The sequence below is a fragment of the Trichosurus vulpecula genome, chromosome 9, assembly GCF_011100635.1.
Source record: "Trichosurus vulpecula isolate mTriVul1 chromosome 9, mTriVul1.pri, whole genome shotgun sequence".
NCBI classification, from domain to species: domain Eukaryota; kingdom Metazoa; phylum Chordata; class Mammalia; order Diprotodontia; family Phalangeridae; genus Trichosurus; species Trichosurus vulpecula.
Window position 1 is genome coordinate 146,376,787 of NC_050581.1, and position 24,589 is coordinate 146,401,375.

At 51.9% G+C, this 24,589-nt stretch overlaps 2 protein-coding genes across 2 annotated transcripts in view; one reads left to right on the forward strand and one right to left on the reverse strand.

Moving 5' to 3' along the window:
• Positions 1-2,453, reverse strand: part of LOC118832268 (plexin-A1-like) — a 91,326-nt gene extending 88,873 nt beyond the window's left edge. Inside the window, exon 1 of the mRNA XM_036739650.1 lies at positions 1,217-2,453. Within this exon, the coding sequence (XP_036595545.1) occupies positions 1,217-2,362 (1,146 nt within the window). The 5' untranslated portion in view covers positions 2,363-2,453. The remainder of the gene's footprint in view (positions 1-1,216) is intronic.
• A 6,874-nt stretch (positions 2,454-9,327) lies between these two features.
• Positions 9,328-21,128, forward strand: LOC118832270 (basic proline-rich protein-like). The gene is made up of 3 exons (XM_036739651.1): positions 9,328-9,396; positions 12,781-12,901; positions 19,129-21,128. The coding sequence occupies exons 1-3, from the start codon at positions 9,328-9,330 to the stop codon at positions 21,126-21,128; spliced, it is 2,190 nt and encodes a 729-aa protein (XP_036595546.1).
• The last annotated feature ends 3,461 nt before the right edge of the window (positions 21,129-24,589 follow it).

A 24,589-nucleotide genomic window follows, 5' to 3' on the forward strand; every position in this document is an offset into this window, starting at 1 on the left:
ATGCCTGCCCTGTTTCAGGGCTGCCAATCTATTCCATGTGTATCATAGTTTTCTAGGTCTATGTCATATGCCCCCTGCTAGACCGTAGGCTTCTTGAGGGCAGGAAGAGGCTTATCTACACAGAGCTCTGCATACAGTGAGCAATTAATACAGGTATAAATTAAATCATTAATTTATAATAATTAATTATTTAAGATGTATATTCACATCTTCTGAAATGAATTGAGTTGACGAGACGGCAGAGAGAAGTCAGTGATGACTGGCATAGGAGAGCAGTGATTACTGGAGGCTGCCTGAGCGGCCTGACTGTCCAACCAAATTAATCTCATTTGCTTTTTCTGAAAGGGTGCCCATATATCTAAGGCAGGGGAAAGGGATAGCTATTGCTCCCTCGCTGTCTCTTGTCTTACAGAGTAACCCACTTGAAGGCAGGGCTTGTGCTTGTCTCTTGAGGCAGATTCAGATTCAGAGTTGCTTACATATTTGGCACAGATGCTTTGCCCCCCTCGTCCAGTCTCTGCACTCTACCTCCCCACCCCTCAGTCAGCTTGGAACTTCCCCCACAGGGCTAACACCCACCCACCAGGCCCTGCCCCTCAAGCTCGCCCCCCCCCCCCCCAGCCCAGGCTGGTGAGCACTCAAACCCTGGTTCAGTCAGGCTGGCCAGGCCCACACATGCAAAGTCCCACATAAAGGAAGAGATGTGGGAGCATAAAATGTCAGAGCTGACCGAGGCCTTGGAGATCACCTAGTCCTGGGCCAGCACTTCGCAAAGGGGCTGAGGGAGGCCCAAAGGAAGGGAAGTAGCCAGGCCAAGGTCCTACATCAGCAGATCTGAACCTTGATTCTCTGGCTCCAGATGCAGGGCTCTCTCCGCAGCAGCATCCGTAGACTACAAAGATGGGCGACCTCTCTGTGGTCTCAGTCTAGGAACAGTGAGACGCTAAGGACCTGCCCAGGGTGCCAAAGGCAGGACTGAGGTTTTTGTGTCTCAGGGGCCACTCCTCCACCCTGCTGGCCATGGAGTGGGGCTTAATAAATGCTGAACTAAATTCAACTGTGCTGAGCTACCTCCAGCCCCCTCCCCAGGACTCTCTCACCCTGCCATGGGGGAAGCCTCAGCAAGGAAGGGTCCCACCCAGCCCCCTCCCCAGGCCCCTCTTGCCCCCACCATGGGGAACGCCTCAGCAGGAAGGGCCCCCCTCCCCTCACTCACCGAGTTGATGCAGCCCAGCTCCTTATTCAGCAGCCAGGGCAGGGAGAGCTTGCCCTCTCCCCGGTAACATGACTGGATTCTCTCTTTAATCTTGTCCTTGATCTTCTTGAGGGTGAAGAGGCAGAGGACGGACTCCTTGGGGGGCTTGACTCGGTTCTTCTGGCCCTGGGCAAACACGGTGAAGAGCACATCTTCGCCCTCGGACACGCCAAGCTGGCGGGCCAGGGCCTTGCCAGGCTTGCTCAGGTAGGCATCCTGCACCAGGCGGTACTCGACACCACCCTGCACACAGCCAATGGGGAACTCCACATAGGAATAGAACTTGGGGTCATCCACACAGAGGCGGACGATCTTGGAGGTGAAGAACTGCTCGCCTGTGGAGTCTGGCGAGGTCAGCTGAGTGTCCAGCTGCAGGGTCAGGTAGTAGACGAACTGCTCGCTGCTGAAGCTGTAGATATAGTAGATGTCGAAGGCTGGGAATTTGGACAGGGTGTCAGAGGGGATCTTGAGCTGGGACGACACAAACTCATCCTGGTAGACGAAGCCGAACATCTCCGCATTCTCCTCACTCTCCATCAGCTTGCGGCTGGACAGGGTGGGGAAGTACTCGGACTTGCCGTCAATGGGGGTGCCGATGAAGAGCTTGTCGTGCCCGCCGGGGACCTCGATGAGGACGCCAGACATCGTGCCCGACTCATTGACGCTGGACAGGTAGTGCTCCTTGCGGTGATGGGGCTCGCCCAGCTTGAAGAGGTCGTCGAGGCGTAAGAACTGGCAGATGCCCTGGGACGTGCTCCCACAGGCAATGAGCCGGTTGGCCGCATAGTCCACCAGGAGGAGCTTGTTGACGTTGTTGGTGGTCACCAGCCCGTGGGGGCAGGACTGGACACTGGGAGGCGGGTAGCACTTCTCATTGTCATCTACGGGGCCCGTGACGTGGGTCCGCAGCAGGGTCAGATTGCTTGAGAGCTTGTAGATGCGGTTGACGGCCCCCACGTACACCTCTCCAGTCTTGTTGTGGACAACCAGGTGGGTCAAACTCCAGTCGCTCACCGGGAAGGTCCGGAAGGGGGATTCGGCACTACTGGCCACCGCCCACACACCCCCCAGCAGCAGGAGGGCCCAGGGACAAACGGCTGTACTCATGGCAGCAGTTGGAAAGGGGGAGGGGAGGCAAGTGGTCCAATAACCTCTCAGATCCTTCAGGGCTCCACATCTAGGGTATTAGGGAGACAGCCAGCCTGGTTAACCCTGCAGAGGAAGAGAAGAAATGGATAAGAATGAGCTGGGCAGGGAATGACCACCAGATCATGTTCTAGTGGGCAGATTTGAGAAGGGGACCAAGGGGCTATTCCCTAATACAAGGCAGATTTTCAAACGAGACAGAAACACAATCCATGAGGCCTTCATTTATCTGCCTCTAGGCCAAGGGTTGGCTCCACCTATGATGGTACCTCCCCTCACCCTGAGCCAAACTCCATCTCCATTCTGCCATGTACATGTTCTGATTAGCAGAAGCACACAGTCACTATACTGGCCCCCAACCTGAATTCTGTGCTCTAACATTCTATGTTCTAAGATTGCAGCCTACCACAGAATGTTCTAAGGAACCTGCCAATTCTAACATTCCTCCAGATCTAACCTTCTAACATTCAAGGTACTCGGGTCCCTTCCAGCTATTGGCACAGGAAGAGGCTGGAGGCAGGGAGACCAGTTAAGCCGCTGGTGCAGCAGTCCAGGCAAGAGGTTACACAGACCTGGACCAGGGAAGGAATGAATCTACAGAGACATGAAGAGCTTCTTCCAAAGATACCTCTGCACACTCTGAGCTGCCTACCATAATCTGATGGGGTGAGTCCCAGCTGGGCTTGGCTGGGAGCCAAGGAGAAGAGCCATCCACTAAGATTCCCAAGGGTGGGCACCCCTGCCTCTGGCTCCCCACAGAAGAGACCCAAAGCAACAGTAACCATTGAGCTGGAAGAGGGTCCAGGCTGCTGATATCCCGAATGATGACTCCCATGGCTATCACCACTCCACATCCATTTAGCCCCTTCGGGGTTGGTAGCAGGGGTGGGCAAAAACTTGAGCTGGCCCATCCTACCCGTCCCAGGCCAGGCTGTGGCAAGCAGCAAACATGGCTGCCATGCATTCCCCCCTACACACACACCCCCTCCAGCTTCTAAGAACCTCTTGGGCAGACAGGCTGGCTCAGAGCCCAGGCCTGAAGCCGTCCTGGTTAAACAAACACAAAACCAGCACAAAGGAGACAGCGTTAATGTTGCCTCCCAAGCCACATAAACAGGGGCTAAAAATACATTTCTTTCTCCCAGGCAAGGTATGCCCCAGGGCCTCAGGCCTCTGAGTGGGAGGGGGTCCTGGGAAGGAAGGGATGCCCTGGAAAAAAAAATAAACCTGGCTGTCTATGAGCAATTAGCCAACCTGAGCAAGTGATGTGTGTGTATGCAAATATATTTGTAAACATATCTGTATGCTGGTATGAATCCACGTGTATATACACACTGTGGGTGAGCATATATATATATGTGTGTGGTTTAAATGTACAAAGGATCCTAGGATTCAGAAACTAGAAGGGACCCTAGGGAAGGATCATCTTGTATCACTCACTCATTTGACTGGTTAAGTAACTTGCTTAGGACCACAAGCTAAAGAGAAGATCAGAGCTGAGATTTGAACCTACTTCCTTTGACTCCTGATGCAGGGTCCTATCCACTATTGTGGGGGAGAGGGAAGGTGGAGTCCCGATCTTGTGTCCTGGGCTCAAGCACCCCTCCCTCCAATACAAGGCCTTCCCTGACCCTCATCCCCACCCCCACCAATGCCTCTAGCCAATCCCCAGGACTGGCATCTCCTCTGTTTGTGTTTCATATTACGTATTTGTGCACACACTGCTTCCCAGGAAGCTCAGAAGCTTCCTGAGGGAAGGGACTGTCTGGTTTTTGTCTCTGTATCTCTATCCTCAAGCATGGCATCTGGCACACAGTAATATTTAATACAAGTTTGCTCAAGTGAACCAAATTGAAATGAACTCCCCGTTCACAGATACAGCCTTTGAGGACCTGGGGTTTTCTGTGATTAAAAAAGAAAGCAGAAACTCAGCACGTAATCTATGTGATTTTTCCTCCCTACACATATGAAACTGAATACAGACGCTCCCCTCCACCTGCCCGGGAGCTTGGATCAGCCTGTGAGCCTCCAGGATGGAGGAGGAAGGGCTAAGGGACACTGAAGATCCATGCACGTGTCTATTCAAAGGCCGGGAAGATGGAATTCTTCCAACCCTGGACCCATCTGACCTCATGTGACTCACGGGACTCCCCCAAAGTCAGTTCTGCTGAGCACCCCAGGGAAGTCCAGGCCAGGATAGGGATCCAGGATCAGACTGGCTCTCCCCCATTGCTTGGGGTGACGTTAACCCAAATGGATATAAATTTGGCCTCAAGGCTACTCAGGTAATGGGACCCAGAGGCAGGATCTGAATCCAGGTTTTTCTAAACCCAAGACAGGGTACTTTCCACTGTACTAAGTGCTCAGGTGAGGGGCTTTGCCTGTAATAAGGTAATAAGGGGGGGGGGGGGACAATCCAGCTAAAGACAAAGTGAAAGGGGGAGGGGAAGGAGAGGAGAAAACAGCTGTCACTAAGGGAAAAAACCCAGCGTCTAACACAATTCTGCTTAGCATCCAAAGTGCACGGGCGGATCCCCAAAAGCATCCACCTGGGAGTTACAAGAAATGAGTTCTGGTCCCACTTCAGTCACAGATGCACCGATGACCTTGGGACAGGTCAAATCCCCTCTTTGGGCTTTTAATTTGCCGAGGTGACCTCAAAGATCCCCTCCCAGGAGATGATTCTGAGTCACAGCTCCCCTCCTCTCCAGGAGGTCCTGAGAGGCAGTTTACACACTCCCTATGCTGTGAGAACTGCTTCATAATGTATATCATCAGCTGACATGTGGGGAAAGGAAAGGACCAGAGAGCAACTTGGGGAAGTAGAAGCCTGGGAAAGCCCCCTGCTCTAGTCTGGCCTAAGAGGGAAGAACAAGTAGGTGGAGCCCAAAAGCCCAAAGCTCAAAATCACACCTCCCCAGGGAAAGCCCCTGGGGGAAAATCTGAGGCTTCTCTAATGTCATAGGCATCTCAAGCATCCCAACCTACCAGCTCCAAGATGGGGATAAAAATGCAAAATGCCAATTGTGGCTGTTCCCTTTTTCAGGAGCACATCTGGAAACAACCAACATACAAACAGGAACCACCACGCCCCCCTCCACACACACACACACACACTGGGCTTCAGGGAAACCCACAATACATGAGCGTGGGTATGTATATTTGTGTGAGCATAAGCAAGTGTATTTAAGTCACAAGGTCAACAGCCTTTCTATCCAGTCACCCTTCACAGCTGGGTGGAGGGGGAGGGGCAGAGGAAGGAGACAAGGGTGTCAAGACGGATAACCCCCAAAACAAAGGACATGACTTAGATCAGCTGTAGTAAGAGGAGAAGTGAGAAAAAAAAATCTCCAGAGTCCGAAAACCACTTCCCTTTCTGCACCGGGCTGCAGTATCCTGGCAAGCTAGGGGCTAGAAAAAGGGGTGGCAGCCCCTTGGAGGCTCTCTTCAAGGAAGGGCAGGCTAATGTGCCAACCCTTTGACAGTCACAAAACATTACCACTGGTAGAAACCTTAGAACATTAGAGCTAAAAGGAGCCTCAAGCCCTTATTAGCACATAGTAGGCATTTATTGATCAATTGAATGCCAGAGCAAAGGGCTCCTAGAATATAGGTTGACTCTGGAGGACCCCTTAGAACACAGAAGACCAACGCTGGAAAGGATTTCAGAGCTGGAAGGCATCTTAGAACACAAGAGCAGAGCTGAGAGGGACCTAAAATCAAAGTGTCAGAAGTAGCTGTGACAGGAAGGAAGTCCTAATTCAGTGGAGCATCAAGACTTACAAAGCATTTTCCTTCCAATGTCCTTGGGAAGCAAGTGGTGTTGAGCGTGCCCATTTTCACAAAATCTCAGAGTCAGAAGAAACCTCAGCAGCCAGGAATCCTCACTATGAACAACCCAATGACCATCGATCTCCTATCACTGCTAGGAAACATCCAATGAGGAAGGGCAGTCCCTTCTACTTTTCAATAGCTCCCATGACCACAAAGTGTTTTCCTGAAATCAAACCTCAGTTTTAGACGTGGAAACAGAGGCTCAGAAAAGTTCAATTACTTACTCAAGGTCACACAGTTAATTCATGTTACAGCTGGGGTTCAAACCCAGATCTTATGACTCTAGGTCTGATCCTCTTCCCACCGTACCACTCTGATTCATCTTGCCATGCTTGGCCAGAGTCAACCAACCAGACCAAGGCTGCTTCTAATTAAAAGAGGCTCGAGGATTAGCAAACTATCTCAGCTGAAAAGGATCAGAGACTAGAATGTTAGCGCCCAGAGAGATCGCAGAACAGAGGCGGAGTTGGGAGGGCTCTTGGAACAAAGAATGCCCGAGCTGGGAGGTGTCTCTGATCATCGAATGCTTAGTGATGAAATATTAAGAGGGGGATGGAAGCCTTAGAGACCACACAGTCCAGGGACTCCTTGCCCGCTCAACCAGAGATTTCTTTTAAGCCAAAATAAACAAATGAGTTTGTACCTGTTTGTTGACTCACCTCATTAAGAGGAAAATGCCTTGGCACAAACACAGCTCAGGCCTAAAGCTCCCATGCTACCCCCTCCTACATCCCCCTCCACCCACACCCAGCTAGAAGCCTCCAAGGGGCCTCACTTGGGGCTCCTCTCTTGAAAAGGGCATTGGGATTGGAGTCAAAACCTTGGGTTCTAACCCCAGTTTGGCTATCTGCTACCAGTGAGATCTCAGCCAAGATCTTTCCTATCTCTCCAGGCCTCATTTTCATTCCTGCCTCAGTTTCTTCACTGTAAAATGAGAATGTTGAGTTCTTAACCTGGGGTCTGTCCAATTGGTTTGGTTTTTAATATCTTAATAACTGGATATCAATATCATTGATTGCTTTTCTAATCCTCTAGGTTTTCATTTTATGCATTTAATGCCATTTCAGAGGAGGGGTCCATAGGACTCGCAGAGTACCCAAGGGAGTCCATGATACAAACCCTTGGACTAGATGACCTTTGGGGTCCCGATCAGCTCTAAATCCTCTGATCCTGGTCACCGGCCTCATCTTACAGCTTCCTCTGGCATAAACGCCTTCAAGAGTTCAGGGTCACCTCCCCAGCCAGAATGAGGCCCTGGCATACAACCTCTGAGGAACACTAACTTGGGTTGGATTTAAAATGCACCAAGTATGAATGACTCAAGTCTCTCTGACACTAACTGAAGTATGCAGGGATATAAAAGGCATAGCTTCAAAAAGTTATCATCTACAAATATTAAAGGAACATCCTTGACCTGACCTCGTCCAAACAGCTCTATCAGGGGAGGAGGAAAGTGGGGCCCAAAGTCACCAAGATAAGCTGGGGACAGAGCCAGGGCCAGACAGCCTCACCTCTGAACTCACTGTCCAGGGTTCCGGACAATGTTGGCCCCCGTCAAATGGTAACCAAAGGAAGGAAACAAGCATTCATGAAGTGCCGCCTGTGCCAGCCACCTGGGAAGCACTTCATGATCTCACTTATCCTCAAAACAGCCCTGGGAAGTGGGCACCATTATGATCCTCATTTCAAAGATGAGGAACTGAGGCAAACAGGTTAACTGACCTGCCCAGGACCATAGAGATAAGTGCTGGAGGATGGATTTGAATTCAGGTCTTCCTGGCTTTAGACCCAGAACTCTATCCACTGTGACACCTAGCTATCTCTAAAGTCCCAGGCAGAGGAAATAGGTACTAATTCTGTTAATAGTGATGGCTCCCATAGGCAGGAGTGACCACAAATGCTAAGTTAGGGTGTAGTACTGAAAGGGTACCAAGGCATGTATCAAAAAGCCACAAAATGACATTTGTTGGTAGGTTAATAAGGGCAAAGCCATACTGGGGAATAGATGGCCCTGAGTCCTCCACACATTCATATCTATGTTCCTTTTATCTATGGTCAGGGGTCAGACAGGAGCTCAGGCTGTGACCAGGGTCAGGGGTGTGTTTAGAGCCACAGAAGAAAGTAAAAATGACCAGTCCACGAAAAACTTAAACCTATGATAAATGATGGCTTTACTACACTTTGACCCAGTTTACAGATGAAGAAACTGTGGCCCAGACAAGTTAAGCAATCTGCCCAAGGTCATTTAGTTTAAGAGCCAGGACACCAGGATGTGCTTCCTCAGAACGCAGTAGAGGCTCCAGCCTCATCACCAGCAGAGGCTGGATGACCTCTTGTTGGGAAATGTTATTCAGGGTGCTGTTGTTTGGGGTATAAAGGAGTGAGATGTTAAATGTTTAACCACAGGCTCTCCAGGGAGAAAAAATGTAGGCAGGCTTTCCAGTTAAACTTGGATAATTAACATTTCTTCCATCACTTTCTTAAGTCCAGACAATCAATGAGACAATAAATCAAGCTCCGATTTGTAGTGGTTGCCCATTTCCAAGGTGTAAATGCTCACAGTGAAAATTTCATGACCCCTGGGGGTACCGGCTGGACCACAGCTGGCCTTTAAGGTCCTGACAGCACTGAGGAACTGGGATTTCATGATTTGTGAAGCTAGGATTCCAAGTGGACCAGTGGCCCAAGAGTCACACCTTGCATAAATGGAAACTAAAGTTAGTTTTACTCCTCCTTCTCTGGGCCCCGCCCCTCAGTACTTAGCACACAATTACCACCTTTAATGGTCACATCACACAAGCACAAATGCATCCTGCCTCCTCAACCCAACAGGGAAGCCCGAAGGAAGAGGCTGGTCCTCATCTGTGAAATGAGGGGGCTGGCCTGGACCTGCCCCTGCGGTCCCCTTCTGGGTCTAGGGCTAGGAGCTCATAATAATCTCTTTCCATTCCACTCTCCTAGCTCTCCTGGCACAGGGCAGGGTACACAGGAAGCCTCCTCATCGCCCCCAGGCCAGACCTCAACTGGAGTACTGGGTCTGGTTTTGGCCATTGTATTTTTGGAAGGATATTGACAACTGGAGGACGGCAACTATGAAGAACATAGAACTGAAGACCGTCTCGAATGAGGATCAGCTGAAGGAACTGGGCACACTGAGCCTGGTGTGGGGCTTCAAAGGGATATAAGAGCCTCCTTCTAGGACTGAAGGATGATGATGAGGGGCTTGGCCCCAGAAAAAGGACTAGGCAGAATGGATAGATGCTACAGGATGGCACACAGGATGTATAAGGGGAAGATCTGCTCTGCTTGGCCCCAGAGAACAGAACCAGGCACCATCAGAAGTTACAGGGTGGCCCATTTGGACTAAAATCTAAATAAAGATGAACCTTTGTACCTCCCTAAAATGGGATTCACTGTCTAATTTGGTAGTGAGTGCTACATCGATGGCAGTATTCGAACCAAGGCTAAAGGCCCACCCATCAGAGGTGCTACAAAAAGGTTTCCTAGACCGTAAAAGAATGAGCCTTCCCAAAGCTAATATTCTGTGCAACACATTCTCTGGCTGAGGATTGATGGGTGACAGACAGCATTAGTCACCACCCTCAGAGTCCCTGGAAGCCTCTGGACCCCACAGAGGGGGAGGGATCAGGGAGAACGGTAAAAGGGAGATATCCCACCATGGCTTTGCTGGCAAGATTCTTTGGCCTTCTTCTGGCTCCAGCATAGAGAGCTCAAACTGAGAAAACAAGCTTCTTTGGGGCTGGTATTGTGGACTGGGGCTTAACGTTGGTGAACTCCAAAGAAAACATGAATCACTCAACGTTTATCAGTTCAAAACAGGCCTACAATTAACAAGGGGTGGGTTTTTTTCCTCCTACAGTATAATTATATACATCTTAATGCAATTACCATCCCTGTATTTTGTATATTAAATAGTAGGCAAATGGAGTGAGGAAGAGGCTTCTCAAACTTCCTCTCCTTCCCTCCCCCCACCACTGGAGTTCCCTCCTCTGTTGGCAAGGGATTCCTGAAATAACTTAGCGTCTAGTCCTGCTTTGTCGGGGGTTTGTCTTCAGAGTATCATCCCTTTGGTGGGTCAATAAGCATTGATTAAGCGCCTACTATGTGACACCATGCAAAGCAAAGGCAAAGATGGTCCCTGCCCTCGCAGGAGCTCGATGTGATTGAACTAAAGGTCCTCTAACCCAGCCCCTCCCATGTGCAGATGAAGAAACCAAGTTTCCAAAAAGTGAAATGATTTGCCCAATAGTAAGGGGCAGAGCCGGCAGTCAAACTCAGGTCTTCGGAGCTCTTTCCACTGAACAACAGGGTCTCTTCTCAAATAGGGAAGGGTAAAGACCCAGGGGGGACAGTCTGGGCATGAGAGAGAGGACCAGGGAGACAGGAAGGACATAAAGAGCCTTGGGACCAGGAAGAGACAGCAGGGGCCACTGGAAAGTCATTGTCCCTGGGATGGGAGAGGCCAAGTCCCAGCTCAGAATCTTAGGAGTTGCCTGACCAGGAGCTTCATTGTCATATGTAATGGGGGTGATAACACCTGCTTGACTACCTCTCCTAGGACTGTGGTTAGGAAGCATTTGTAGACTATAAAGTGCTATGTATGAGGGTTGTTGCAAATAACATTAAATACATAAGTAACATTTTCTTTTTTTGTCTTGAGAAATATGGTTTGTTATATGGGATAGTTCTCTGGGCAGGGGGAAAGGAGAGATACTGGGAGATGTTATGGTGATGTAATTAAGGCAGGGGGAGGGAGAGGATGTGAGGTCTAACCCGAAACCCTGCCCCCCCCAAGAAGAATTCCAAAGGAAGGAACTGGAAGAGTGGGCTTAAGGGCGAGATCATCCGCAGGGTGATCTGTCTGCAGCCAGTTTCTGACCCCCTCCAGCTGGTGTCAGGAAAGGGTTCTAAGAAAAGAAAGCACTGGAAAGGATTGTAAAGAGAAGAGAATGTGATGTTGAAGTGAAAGCAAGTATGGGGACTTCCTTCCTCACCCGCACCATGCCCCCACTCCTGACTTTGAATAAGCCCCAGTCTGTGGCAAGCCATCCACCCTAAGGGAATCCTCATCCCCTGACCCAAATTCTGCACTGTGACCGGCCTAGGAGGTGCAAACATGATGGCAGCAGGGGCCTGCACAAATGGAATGATGCCCCACCACTGGGTCCTCAGGAACAAGGTGCTTCACCTGAGCCTCAGTGGCCTCATCTGTCAGCCAGGGATAATAATCTTTCTACCAGATGGTACCTCACAGAATCACTGAGAAGATCAAATAAGATAACCTATGCAAAGGACTTGGTAAATTATCAAGTACTCTATAAATGTCAGCCATTAATATTATTATTACTGGGGTGAGTTATTAGGCAGTTGAAACGGTGACCTTTTAAGACCCAAGCTGGATTGCTCTTCTTTCCACGGATGCCCAGATGGGAGGGCTGGGCTCAGCTGAAGGCAGCGAGCTTCTGGGCCTGAGCACTGCTACACAGATGAAGGCCATCCCTACCGGCCTTTGTCAAAGAAGCAACGGATAGATAAACTCTCAGGTCCCTTCCACGTCTGACAGTCTATGTTCTAAGGTCTCTTCTAACTTTGACAGGTTTTTAGACAAGACCTGTGATTTCCTCAGGCATGCACAGGGTACTCCCAGTGTGGAAACTCTCTTTTCCCAGGGAATATGAACAATCACCCCGCAACTTTATAATCTTAAGATTGTTGTCTGGGGAGCTAAGAGGTTACGTGACTTGCCCAGGGTCACCCAGACTTGAACCTCAGGCCTTTCTGACTTGGAGGCTGCCTCTGCCATGGGCCCTCTTTATTAGTTCTGGCCCCACCGAACGAACGAATGAAGATTTCCCAGCCCTCACGCTTCATTCCCAGGACTGTTCAAAAATTGGAGTGGCTCCTTATAGATTATAACTCCAGAGCTAGGAAGGTCCCCAGTGGTCACCTAGTCCAACTGCTTCATATTACAATGATTTGTCCAAGGTCATGTGGGTAAAAAGCAGAAAAGCTAGAATTCAAACCTGGGTCCTCTGACTTCAAACCCAACATTCTCTCCATACACTAACCACCCTGTCTCTCACTGCAATGAATAAAATACAAACCCCTTAGCCGAGCATTCAAGGCCTTCTATCACCTAGCCCTGACCTTCCTTCCCAGCCTGTACATACCAGACCCTTCACATTCTAACCACCCTGGGCTACTCCCTGCTTCCCAATGTCCCTCTGTCATTCCCAGGTGCCGGACAGCCGACCCCTACAAGATCACAGAAAAGATTTCAGAGTCTGAAATTAGCAGAATCATAGATCATGGCAATAGGGGAAAATCTTAGGAACAACCTAAGCCAACTTCCTTACTTTACAGATGAAGAAACTCAAAATCAGTTCAAGTCTTTGGACTGTTCATGTTCCTGATGCCAAGGCTGAGTTTCACAGCCCCTCCATTTCTATCTACTGAAATCCTTGGAGACCCAGATCAAAGGTCACCTCCTCTAGGACAGCTGCTGATTCCCTTTTGTTCCCAAGGCCTCCCTGCAACTGATCACAAATTCATCAGTGTCTGGGGCCACCTTCGAACATTCCTTAACCTCCAAGGACCTACATCCAAATCCTAACCCTCCTACTTACTACCAGTTTGACAGCCTGGGTAAGTCATTTGCTCTCTCTAGGTCTGTATATAGAAGAAGATGGACTAAGTGATCTAAGGTCCCCTCTCACCCTAGATCCCAGGATGCGATGAATAATGCCTGTCCTAAAGAATGAGCTTCTTTCTGGAGGGTGGGGAAATCACTCTTACTCCTCTTGGTAACTAACAAGATGATACACACCTCACCCCAACCCTGATCCCAGGTAAGAGGCCACCTGCCCACCGTCACCTATAAAAGCAGCTGCTAGGGAAATGTTTGCTAGGGGACCAAACTTGTGGGAGAAGGTAAAAACCTACAGTTTGCTGGGTGTTGATCACACACACATGCTCAAGCACACACACACACCCACGGCTGTTTAGAAACCAAGCCACCTGGGCTGTTTCCTCTTTACAAATGAAGCACTGCCAACCTCAGAAATCCAATTTCCAGTCGGAGGAGGGAGCCCCAAAGGAAACACAGGCTAGTCCTCCAAAGTCTAAATGGGATGAGATCAGAGTGCTTCCACCCTGGACAAGTCAGCCCAATAGGGAAGCCCCTATCTAAGAAGGGAGACCACCTGGTCTTGATTCTACTTGGTGGGCCTCAATTTGATCAATTGGAGAAGAAAAGTGCTACATCATCCTCTGTGTGCCTTTTGTGGCCTTAATCTGAATGAGGATTCCTGGGGGGCAGGGCACGGACCCTGCCTCCTCACATCCACAGACATTCAGGGCACAGAATTCTAAGAACCCGGACCCTGACCTCCAGCAGCTGAACCACTAGGAAGGGATACAAGATATACCACAAGGGGTCTAATGCGTGGTAGTGTAACAGGAGAGAGGCTGAGGGGTACATCTACTGGCTGTGTAGTCGGAGGCTGTGGGTTCGAATCCCATCTCTGATGCTCACTACCTTTTGAACCTTGGTAAGTCACTTAAGCCCTCTCTGGGCCTGTTTCCTCCTCTTCAAAATAAAGGGTCCCTTCCAGCTCTATGAGCAATAGGACTTCCATCTACGGACGTCACCTAGAGCTATGATCCTTTCATCTGTGATCCTACGATGGGGACTTAGAAGACCTGGGTTCTAGTTTAGCTGTGTGCTCTCAATCAAGTCACAATCTCTGACTTGAGCTGCCTTAACTTTCAAATGGCAATAAAGCCTACAATACACCCTCCCCCCATGACCTACCCCCAAGGGTGCTGTGAGGAAATGACTATAAACCATGCCACACAAAGGTCATCTGTGAATACCCATAACTCACATTTCTATACCGCTTCAAGTTTTACAATGCCTCCTCTCCACAACTGTGCAACGGAGGCAGTCCACTATAATTACCCCCACTTTACAGATGAAGAAACTGAGGCCCATGGTCGCGAGATCATTGCTGTCCAATCATTCAGTGATGTCAGACTCTTCATGACTCCGTGGACCACATCACAACAGTGCTGTCCACAGTGTTTTCTCAGTGGTCTGCCATTTCCTTCTGCAGTGGATTATGGCAAACAGAGATTAAGTGACTTGCCTAGGGTCACACAGCTAGTTTCTGAGGCTGGATCTGAACTCTGGTCTTCCTGACTCCAGGTCCATCATTCTATCCACTGAGCCACTCAGCTGCCTGAAAGTTCACGGGACCATCTTCCTTTTTTCTAGGCTGCTGTCTCAGAATCCTCCACGATAGTCCCGCCCCCCCATGCCTCACTGAGACACACAGGTCCCATGCAAGGCAGAGAAAGGTCCCTGTATCTCATCATAGGAGCACCCCAAAGAGAAGCCTACCAGCAGGAGGAGGAGCACCGTGTGAAGCGCTGATGGCCACACTGGGAGCGGTCTCAGCAGAGGATATAGCAGACAGATGTCCAGGCATCAAGTTAAGAAGGCCTGGACTCAGATCTGGCCTCTGACACTTACTAGCTGAGTGACCCGGGGCAAACCGCTTTGCCTCAGCTGGCCTCAGTCTCCTTGGCTGTAAAATGGGCATAATAACCCCCACCTCCCAGGGCTTTGCCAAGTGCTTTGTGAAACCCAAAGAACTATATTGTTGTTATTATTAATTAGAGGGGTTACCCACACCAAGGAAATCAGAGATCCTTGAGGAACCAAAGGGCACAGCAGCACTGGAAGCCCTCCAGAGGGACTGGAGCCGATTAGATTTTTTTTTGTCCCTGTATCCCCCGGCTGCCCTGCCTGGGGTCTCCCCATGTAACAGGCTCTTGATAAATGGCTGAATCACTGTGGCCTGGAAGGATTTCAGGTTGGCCTTGAAAGATGGCTGAATGTAGGTAAAAACAGAAAGGAAAGATAAGAACTTACTCCCAGAGAAGGAAAATGGGACAAGCCCTCTTCTCCCTCCTGCGTCCCCCACAGCCATCTAGCCAGAGTGCTCAGTGGTGCCCACAGGATGAATGAGCCTGAGCTGGGCCCAGAACAGGCCGGAGAAGAACGCCTACGTTCACCAAAGCTGGAGTAACCCAGAGAGAGCTCTGCACCCAAAGTCAAGAAACCTGGGCTCTGTTCCCATCTCCACTGCCAGCGGGCCAGATGGGCAATGATGGGCAAGCCACCCACTCTCCCCATGCCTCAGTTTCCTCATCTGCAAAATAAAAGACCTGGACAAGATGATCCCAAAGGGATGATTCTGAGGGTTAGTATGGTAAAGATTCTAACCCACCAGCTGTTTTGGGTATGTTCACACTATACCACCTACGTGTTCCCTTTGAAATCTCCCTCCAAATTCAGATCTTTCTTATATTTAATTTATTTATTTTCAGTTTTCAAAATTTGCTTCCATAAGTTTTTTTAATTTTCTCCCCTTCCCTCTCCCTCCCCAAGACGGTATGCAATCCGATACAGGCTCTACACGTACATTCCTATTAAACGCATAAAATCCAGATCTTTCTTACAGGACACCAGGTCTGAATGTAAACCTCAAGACCCAGAGGAAGTGACTAGAACAAGGTCGTACACACACATCAGGATTCAAACTCAGCTCTTCTGATGCCTAACCTTAGCCTCCTATTATACCAGGCTATCTCCTAAGGGACCAATAAAAGCCCCAATAAAAATAATTCTCAGATTTTCATTTATCAGCTGTCAGTAGTAGCCTGGCAAGGCTATCAACCCCCAGACCTTTTCCCTACCCCGTGCCCCTCCCCCAATTTTTTTTTAAATTCAACAAACACATCTAGATGGAAGAGGTGCCTGTGTTTACCTGAGCCTGGACAATAGCCCTACTGTCTACACCACACCAAGAATACCAGGATATTTCCGGCGCCTATCGACAGAGGCGGCGTAATTTCAGCCCATTCAGACAGGGATCTGATTTTGATTTGCTTTGATTTCCGGCTCATTTCAAAATTGCTGCTAAAAAACCGACAGGCTCAGAATATCTCCCAGAGCCTCCGGGGAGATCTCACTGACATCCACACTGATTCCTAGAGCAGGTTTCCAAAGACTTTGAAGATCCTTCCTTCTTTCGCTTGAGAGGGGGTGTGTGTGTGTGTGTGTTCCTCCACAAAGCCTTCAGCAGCTTTCACGAATGGGCAGGGTGATCTGGGAAGACTGGGTGCCTGGGTAACAACCACCCACTCTACTACCCAAAGGACCACAGTGTCTTGGACTTCATAGATGCCTAAGATTTCAGAGCCGGTAGGGTCCTCAGAACAAAGAATGCCACAGCTGGGAGAGATCTTACAACAGAGACCGTCACAGCCGGAAAGGGCTTTAGGACATGGGGTATCAATTGGAAGAGACTTAAGAACGCGGACTATCATAGCGGGAAGGGACCTTAGAACACAGAATACACAGCTGGAGAGGACCTTAGAACATGGGACTGTCACATCTGGAAGAGACCTTAAAAGTCATCTTCTCTTCAACCTCTCATTTTTCAAAGGAGGAAACTCGGAAAGTCACAAAGTAATTTGTCCCAAGGTCACACCAGCTAATTAGTGCCCAGACTAGAACCTGGCCCTTTCTGATTTCTCCAAACAAGGGGTGATGGAAAGTCATGAAATCTTACGGAGTCACTCAGGCAGATAATTAGGTTCAAGTTCAAGATTTTATTTTTTTATCTTTATTACTTGGGCAGTGAGGGGAGGGAGGGCAGCTAAAATGGGCTAACGGATTATTTGTCATGCTCAAAACCAAAATAAGGGATTAGACCATTCCCTTACAAACAAAAATCTACTAAGGTATTTGGGGGCAGCACTCTCCAAGCCTAAGGTCCCACATGCAAGTCCCTTGTTCTGTGCCCCAGTGACACTTCAGAAACTCGGTTACATTCATATAACATTCCTGGCAAACACAAAGAGGAAGTAAGAGGACTAGACTCTGGGGAAAGTGGGAAAATCACTGGTCCCTTCTCTTATTCCAATCTGGGATCTGGGACTACTAAAGGAATAAAAAAAAATGCCTTAGGAAAAATGGGGGTGGGGGAGAGAGGCAATCAAAAAGGTACTGCCAAACATGCCAAGAAAAAAAGAAGTATTATAGAAAAAAGCCAGGCAGAGGGTCCACAAGGGAAGAACTCTTCACAGGCTAAGCTTGGGGAGTCCCAACAGAGGGTTTTGGCCCAAACAAACAGAGCTGCTCAGAGCCGTATTTCTGACCCCAGAGAACAAAGGGTAGGGAAGAGGTCAGATTTCCTGTTCGCCCCCTGCCCACACTTTCTCACTAACCACCCCGCCCATTCCCTCCCACATCTCAGCATGGTCCACAATCCAACTACTCACCCCTCCCATGATTAACTAACTGTCCTCTTCAGCTGAACACTGAATTATATTTTAAGAAAGCAAGTTTACTTGGGCACTGAATTTGATTTTCTTTTAAATAGAGAAATTCTCTCCCTTTAAAAAAAAGGAAAGAAAAAACCAAAACTTAAACCCTTCTCTTCACCGTTGTTTTCAGAGTTTCCTCCTCCCTGTGCTCTCTTCCCAGCCCCCCAGTCTGCACTGGTCAGGTCCAGTCCAGTCCCATCCCTTCCTTTCCTTTCCCATTCTGTCCCATCTCTTCCCTTCCCTTCTGTTCCGTTCCCGCAGCTTGGGAGATAGATACCCAGCCCTTCTACCCACTGAGTCTATACAAAAGACCTTGAGATTGTTCAGGAAGCAATTAGATGCTGTTCAGAGGGAAATGGTGTTTTCAAATGGATAACCCTTGATAGAGTCAGTAGCGGCCTCTTGTTCCCTCTCTAGGCTGACCAAGAGGAGGAGAAGCTTCCTGGGGAAATAAATGTGCACTACACAGCTCAAGGCCCAGGATGAATTTGTATAGACAGAAGCAGGGGCCAGTGGGGCTGGGGCAGGACTCCTTCCCACCCTCGGGTCACACAGTCCTTGCCTTATCCCTACGAAGATCGAGGTCCTTTTTTTCTCTCCAAAACCCCAAGTCCCACCCCGAAGGTCCTGGTGGGGAAGGGGAAGTCAATCTGTTTTGAAGAAGAGCTCACTTTTAACTTCGCTAAGTCTGGCCAACCGACCTTCAGATTAAAGTCTGGTTTGCCGGGATGATTCCCAAACAGCTTTTCCTATCCTGTTCCCAAAGGGAGAAACCACAACTTTGGCAAGGTTTAAAAACAAAACAAAAAACAAAACAAAATTTAAACAACCCACCCACCTCTAAGGGGAAAGTGGACCAGTCTGAGATGCAGGAGACCAGGCTCTCCCAATTAACACAGCATGACCTTGGACAAATCACTTCCTTTTTCTAGGTCTCAGTTTCCCCAAGTGTAAAGTGAGAGTTCTCTGGTCCTTTATGCTGGCCCTAGAATATTGTGATTCTGTAGGGGCTCAGATTGGGTTTCTAGGGATGCCTGCCTTCCTATCCCCCCGCTGCCACCAGAGCCAGTCTGGAATCATGATCTGGCAAGGGAGAGTAGCCCCCGGGAGAACTTCACCTTCCACGCCCCCCTTCTAAACAGAAATAACTTCATCTACTCACTCATCACCAAACCTCCAACCCCCCCTCCAAAGGCACTCTCCCCAGCAGCCCCCCAACCCCGGCCAAATTAAACCTGCCACACGTAATGGAGCTGAGCCGAGCTGTGCAAACCTCGGAGCAGAGCTGATATTCCAGGCATGGCACGATCGGGCCGCCGCCCCCATCCCTACTATCCCTGCCTTCCCTACCTTCTCCAGCCCCACGGCATTCAGCTGCATTAGTTGTGGCCTGGCCCAGACCCCAGCACCATTCCCAGGCTGGCCAAGCCCGCGACCCCCGGCCCCGAGGTGCTCGCCACCCTAAACACAAGCAGCCCCCAGCCGCAGAAATGCGCCCCGGGGGCTGAGCAGTCCCGGGTGGCGGGGGAGAAGCCCAGACGCCGGCCAGGGGGGTGCTGGCCGGCAGCAGGGGTCCTCGCCGGCCGGCCGGCCGCCTGGCTTTGTGTGCGGGGTGTGCGAGCCCGCCGCGGGTGGGTCTGTCTGTCCTTCGGCTCGGGTACGTACGGCGGCGGTGGACGAGGGCAGCTGGCCGCCCGGGGATGCCCGCAGTCAGGCCCGAAGGCAGCCCGCCCGTGGAGCGGCCGGGCTCCTCGGGCTCCTCCCTCCTCCTCCGTACGGCGATCTCCCCGGCTCCGGGAGACAGCGAGAGAAAGCGCCAGCGGCCGGCCCCACCTCCTCGGGAAGGCTCCCGGGCAGCGCAGGCTGCGGGCGGAGCTTCCCCGGAGGCGGCTCGGGAGCGGCGGCTGGGGAGGGGGCGCCAGCCTCCCGGCCCTTGGCTCTGGCCCTCCACAGTCACCTCTGGGGGGCCCCGGGGAGGGGTGCCCCCCCAACCCCCCGATCCGCAGCCCGGTCCAGGCCAAGCGGCGAAAAGCAAACTTTTCCTTCCCACCCCCGACCTCCGGCAAAGGGCTGGGTCTGGCGAGCGAGGGAGACGAGGGGGTGGCCCCGCGCGGGGGTCGCGGGGCTCCGGCTCCGTTCTGCGGGGAAGGAGCCCCGGGCAGCGGCCGCGGCCCACCCCCTCCTCCGCGCCCGCTCCTCCCACTGCGCTGGCTCCGGAGTTAGGTCACCGCGGCAGCCCCCCGCGCGCAGCCACCCCCGGGGGGCTCCTCCGAGCCCCGGCTCGGGGGATCGAGCCTCCGCCAGGGGCCGGCCCCGGCTGCTACCTCCGCCCGCAAAGCCCCCGGGAGCCGAGCCGGTGACAAAGCAGCTGGCCGGCCGGATGGCCGCCTCCCCAACCCCCCCCCCACCCCGGGCACACGCGAGACCGCGCCGGGGCCCGTCCCCGGGACCCGAGAGAAGCGCGCCCCGCGAGCCGGCTGCGGGAGCCAAGCGGGCCGGGGCTGCCCGTCCTCCGCCGCAGTCCCCCCGCGCGGGCCCTCCAGCCGCGTCCTTCCACACCCCACGCGGAGAGCAGCGGAGCAGAGCCCGGCCCGCAGAGCGGCTGCGGGGCTCCTCCGCGGGCGCAGTCGGCTGGCTCGCCCGAGCCGGGGACCCCTCCGTGCCTCCCCTCGCCTCGCCTAGCCTGGTTCTCCCGCACGCACACGCGCGGCCCGGGGCCGATCCGAGGCAGCCCGAAGCTCGTCCCCGCACTTGGAACGCGGAGCCCGGAGCCCGGCACGTCCGGAGCCCTCTGGGTCCCGCGTGCCCGGCCCCCGCCTCGGCCGCCCGTGGGCTCCGCGCCCCGCGCCCCCTACCTTGGCCGCCGGGAGCCAGGCACGCGAGGGTGGGTGTGCGAGTGTGTGTGTGTGCGTGCGGGCACATCCGGCCCGAGCCGAACTTGCAGGGAGCCACGCGGGGAAGGAGGCGCGGGCGGAGCGCAGCGGCTCCCGATCCCACCCCCGCCGCCTCCCGAGCCCCGCCGAGCCGCAGCCGAGCCGCCCAGCCCCGCCGAAAAGTTCGCCTCTGGGCAGCCACTTACAGCAGCGATCCGGGCTCGCCGCGAACGGGCCGGCCATGCTCACATTCCGCGCCGCCGCCGCCGCCCCCTCCCCGCCGCTGCCGGCGCTCGGGCTCCCGTGCCTGCTCGCCGCCGCTGCCCAGCATGAATGGAGGGGAAGGAATGCAGCGCGGGGCTCCGAGGGAGCCAGAGCCTCGCTCTGACTTCCCGGGGCGCGCGCTCCCCGCCCGCACGCACGCACACTCACTCACACTCGCTCCCCAGCCCCGCCCGCCGGGGGAGGAGCCGCCGCGCCGCCGCCAGCCTCTAGGGGGCGCCCCGACCTCTGCACGACTCGGCCGGCGCCGAGCCGAGCCGGCCGGGCAGCGCCGCCTTAAAAGGGCGATGCCGACGAAGACGCGGAGCCGGCCGCCTTAAGGAGGGCGATGCCGGCCGGCCGCCCGGGAGCCCAGACGCCAACGGGCCGAGCTCCCCCGGCCCAGACCGAGGAGGACCCGGCAAGCCGGAACTGGCGGCCCCTCAGGAAGAGCCCTGGGGGCGTAGAGTGGAGGGTCCGAGGAGGACGAGCGCCGTGCGCGGCGGGCGGGGGAGCACAGGGTCTTCTCCCCATTGTACAGATGGGGAAGTTGAGGCCGGCGGGGCGAGGGACATGCCCGGCACGCGGAGGACAGCCCGCATTTATCCGCGTGGCGCTTAGTACGTGCCAGGCACAAGCAAGCCCTTTGATGACGATCATCCCCATTGGATCGTCACGGCACCCTTGGGGGACGAGTCCTAACAGCAATCCATTTTACAAACGAGGAAACTGAGGCAGGCAGCTTAAGGGCTTTGCCCAGGACACCTAGGAGAGCTAACATTTATGGAGCACTTTACTACATGCCAGGCACAGGGCCCAGCGATTTTGTAATCATCATCTCACTGGACCCTCACAACAACCCTGAGGGGCAGGCGCCATCATCATCATCATTATCTTTACTGTTACTAGTAGTAGTAGTAGTAGTTCCGTTTTACAGACGAGAAAACTGAGGCTGACCGAGGCTAAGTAACTTGCCCAAGTGGCAGGTAGGTGGCACTGTGGATAGAGCACCAGCCCTGGAGTCAGGAAGGTCTGAGTTCAAATTTGACCTCAGGCCCCTAAGCAAGTCACTTAAATCCGGTTGCCTCAGTTTCCTCGTCTGTAAAGTGGAACCAATAACAGCATCTCCCTCTCAAGATTGTCGTGAAGAGCAAATGAGATGGTAAGTGTAAACCACTCCATACAGTGCCTGGCCCAGAATAAACGCCGTGTAAAACTCGCTGTTATCATTAACCATAAGTATCTGAGACTGGATAAGAACTCAGATCTTCAGACTCCGAGTCCTACCCCCACCACCACCACCTAGCTGGCTAGGGATTGGCCAGTAATTAAATCTAACCCCTTCATTTTCTAGAGCTCTCAGAGACGTTTGGTGACTGGCCCCAGGTCACCAGAGCAGCAGAGTGTGGACTCCAGCCTGGTTCTCTGGGTCCATGGGGTGATAGATTTCGAGCTGGGAGACACCTTAGTAGTCATAGGATCCAAAACACTCGTTTTACAGATGAGAGAAACCGAGGCCCAGAGAGGTTAAGTGACTTACCCAGCTCTGAGGCAGCTTTCTGGACTGTCCAGCAGAGCCACTTTGTCCAGCACCCGTTCCTGGCAGGACTTTCTTTCATCATACTATGGTGTCTATTCTTGGTACGAGAGGGGCCTGAGCAGCTGCTGGGGGCCGGTTCTTCTCTACAAAGTGACCTAATATTTTGACTGTTGTTAGTTTTGTTATGTGGGAAGAACACTGGGTTAATAATAACAGCCCTTCACATTTGCATCGCGCTTTCCCATCCATTATCACATGTGATACCCACAACACCCCGGTGAGGAAAGCAGAACGGGGCTTATTTTCTCCATTTGACCGATGAAGACCTCCCCACAAGTCCTCCATCACTGCGGCGTGGTGGTGACCTTGGCTTCTTGAAGGCCATTCTGGCCGAAGGGGACTACAGATGGTCTTACCAAGCCAGCAAGGCTTGGCTTTCTCATACCCCAGGGAGCAAACGTTTTCTGTTTGCTGAGGACCTGCCTGAGTTCAGAGATACTCATCAGCGGCGTGGCCACAGAGTGATGGATTTCTTAGCCATGGCTGGCAACATTCTAATAACGTCCCCCAAATTAGTCACACTCTGTGTCAGTGAAGGAAGCACCCACACTGATGAAATCAGAGACCACAGATTGAGGCGAAAGCTGGATTGAGATTGAGATTTTTGAAGAAAAACTCAGAAAGGGAAAGTGACCAACCCACCCAAGGTCTGAACAGTGAGCTAACAGCCAGATGGCAGTACCCTTTTCTAGCACAACCTCTTGGCCAGACTGGATGAACACGAACCCATCAATCAACAAGCATTTTTTTGAGCACCTACTATGTGCTCAAAATTGTGCTGGGTGATAAAGATACAAAAACAAAAGTGAGGCTCTCTTCCCTGAATGAGCTTACATTCTACTCAGGGTTATGGGTAGTTCTTAACCTGGGGTCCACAGGCCATCTGTGGACAGAGGTCAGGGAGTCCACAAAGTTAGACGAGGAAGAAATTACATCTTTACTTCAGTATAGGTGGCAAAGTAGATAGAACACCAGGCCCATCCTCACAAAAACCTGAGTTCAAATCCACCCTCAGACACTTAAAAGCTGCATGACCCTGGGCAAGTCGCTTACCATCTGTTTGCTTCAGTTGCCTCTTCTGTAGAATGGGGATAATAATAGCAAGTACCTTGCAGGGTTGTTTTGAGGACTTAATAACAGTGGTACAGTGCCTGGTACATAGTAAGCACTATATAAATGTCAGCTGCTTTGTTTTCTTTTTTACTATTGTTACATTTGAAAACATGATTTTGAGAAAGGACCCCACAGGCTTCACCAGGCTGCCAAAGGGGTCCATGACACTCATTATGGATCTGTGAGGATATAACACATCCATACAGAAGTAAATACAAGGAACGTAGGGGCCCTGCCAAGGGGCAAGGGCATCCTAGTCATGGAGAAGACCCCACACAAAAGCATGGAGGCAGGAAATAGTCTGTCCTGCATGGAAGCAGCAAGTGACCCAGCTTGGTTGGGGCAAAGAGTTTTTGTTGGGGAGCAATGATTAGCCTGAAAAGATAGGCTGGAGTCAGCTTATAGAGGGTGTTAAATGTCACACATCTAGTTAAGAGTCTGAGAATGGATTTAAACTCAAGTCTTCCTGACTCCAGGCCTTGGAGCTCTATCCACTGCACCACCTCGTTGCTCCTAAGGGAGTCCATATTTGATCCTGAAGGCAATAGGGAGCCCAAAACAACAACAGCAACAAGAAGTTTCTTGGGCAGTAGAGGGCCATGGTCAGAACTGCACTTTAAGATCCGTTTGGGAGCTTTCTACAAGTTAGATGGAGCTGAAAGAGACTAGAGGTAAAGAGCACAATTAGAAAGCTTCCACAGCAGTCCAGGAGAGAGGTGAGGAGGGCTTGGATTTGGGAGGTTGTGGGAGACGGAGACTGATCTGAGAGAAGTGGCATCACGAGACTTGCCAACTGATGGGCTCTGAGGGTGGAGGTGAGAATAAAGGGAGGAGAATGTGCCCAGCCTTCTCCCTCTGCCTTCCTCTCTAGCCCAGGGAAGTTTCAGAGGCTTACTCCTCCCAGTGCAGATCAGCATTTGAAGTTCTTCAGCTTAAAATCTGAGAGCCCAGAGAGGTTGGGTGACTTCTCTAGAGCAGGGGTGGGAAACCTGCGGCCTCAAGGCCACATGTGGTCTTCTAGGTCCTTAGATGCAGCCTTTTGACTGAGTCCAGGTTTTACAGAACAGATGCTTTTATTAAGGGGAAGGT

What these genes read in the sequence shown, in the direction of transcription:
- LOC118832270 (XM_036739651.1), top strand. Translation starts at nt 9,328, where the DNA reads ATGAAGAACATAGAACTGAAGACCGTCTCGAATGAGGATCAGCTGAAG. An exon ending in AACTGGGCACACTGAGCCTG is followed by an intron (nt 9,397 to 12,780) that starts GTGTGGGGCTTC and finishes TTTGTTCCCAAG; the next exon opens with GCCTCCCTGCAACTGATCAC. An exon ending in CTACCAGTTTGACAGCCTGG is followed by an intron (nt 12,902 to 19,128) that starts GTAAGTCATTTG and finishes AAACACAAGCAG; the next exon opens with CCCCCAGCCGCAGAAATGCG.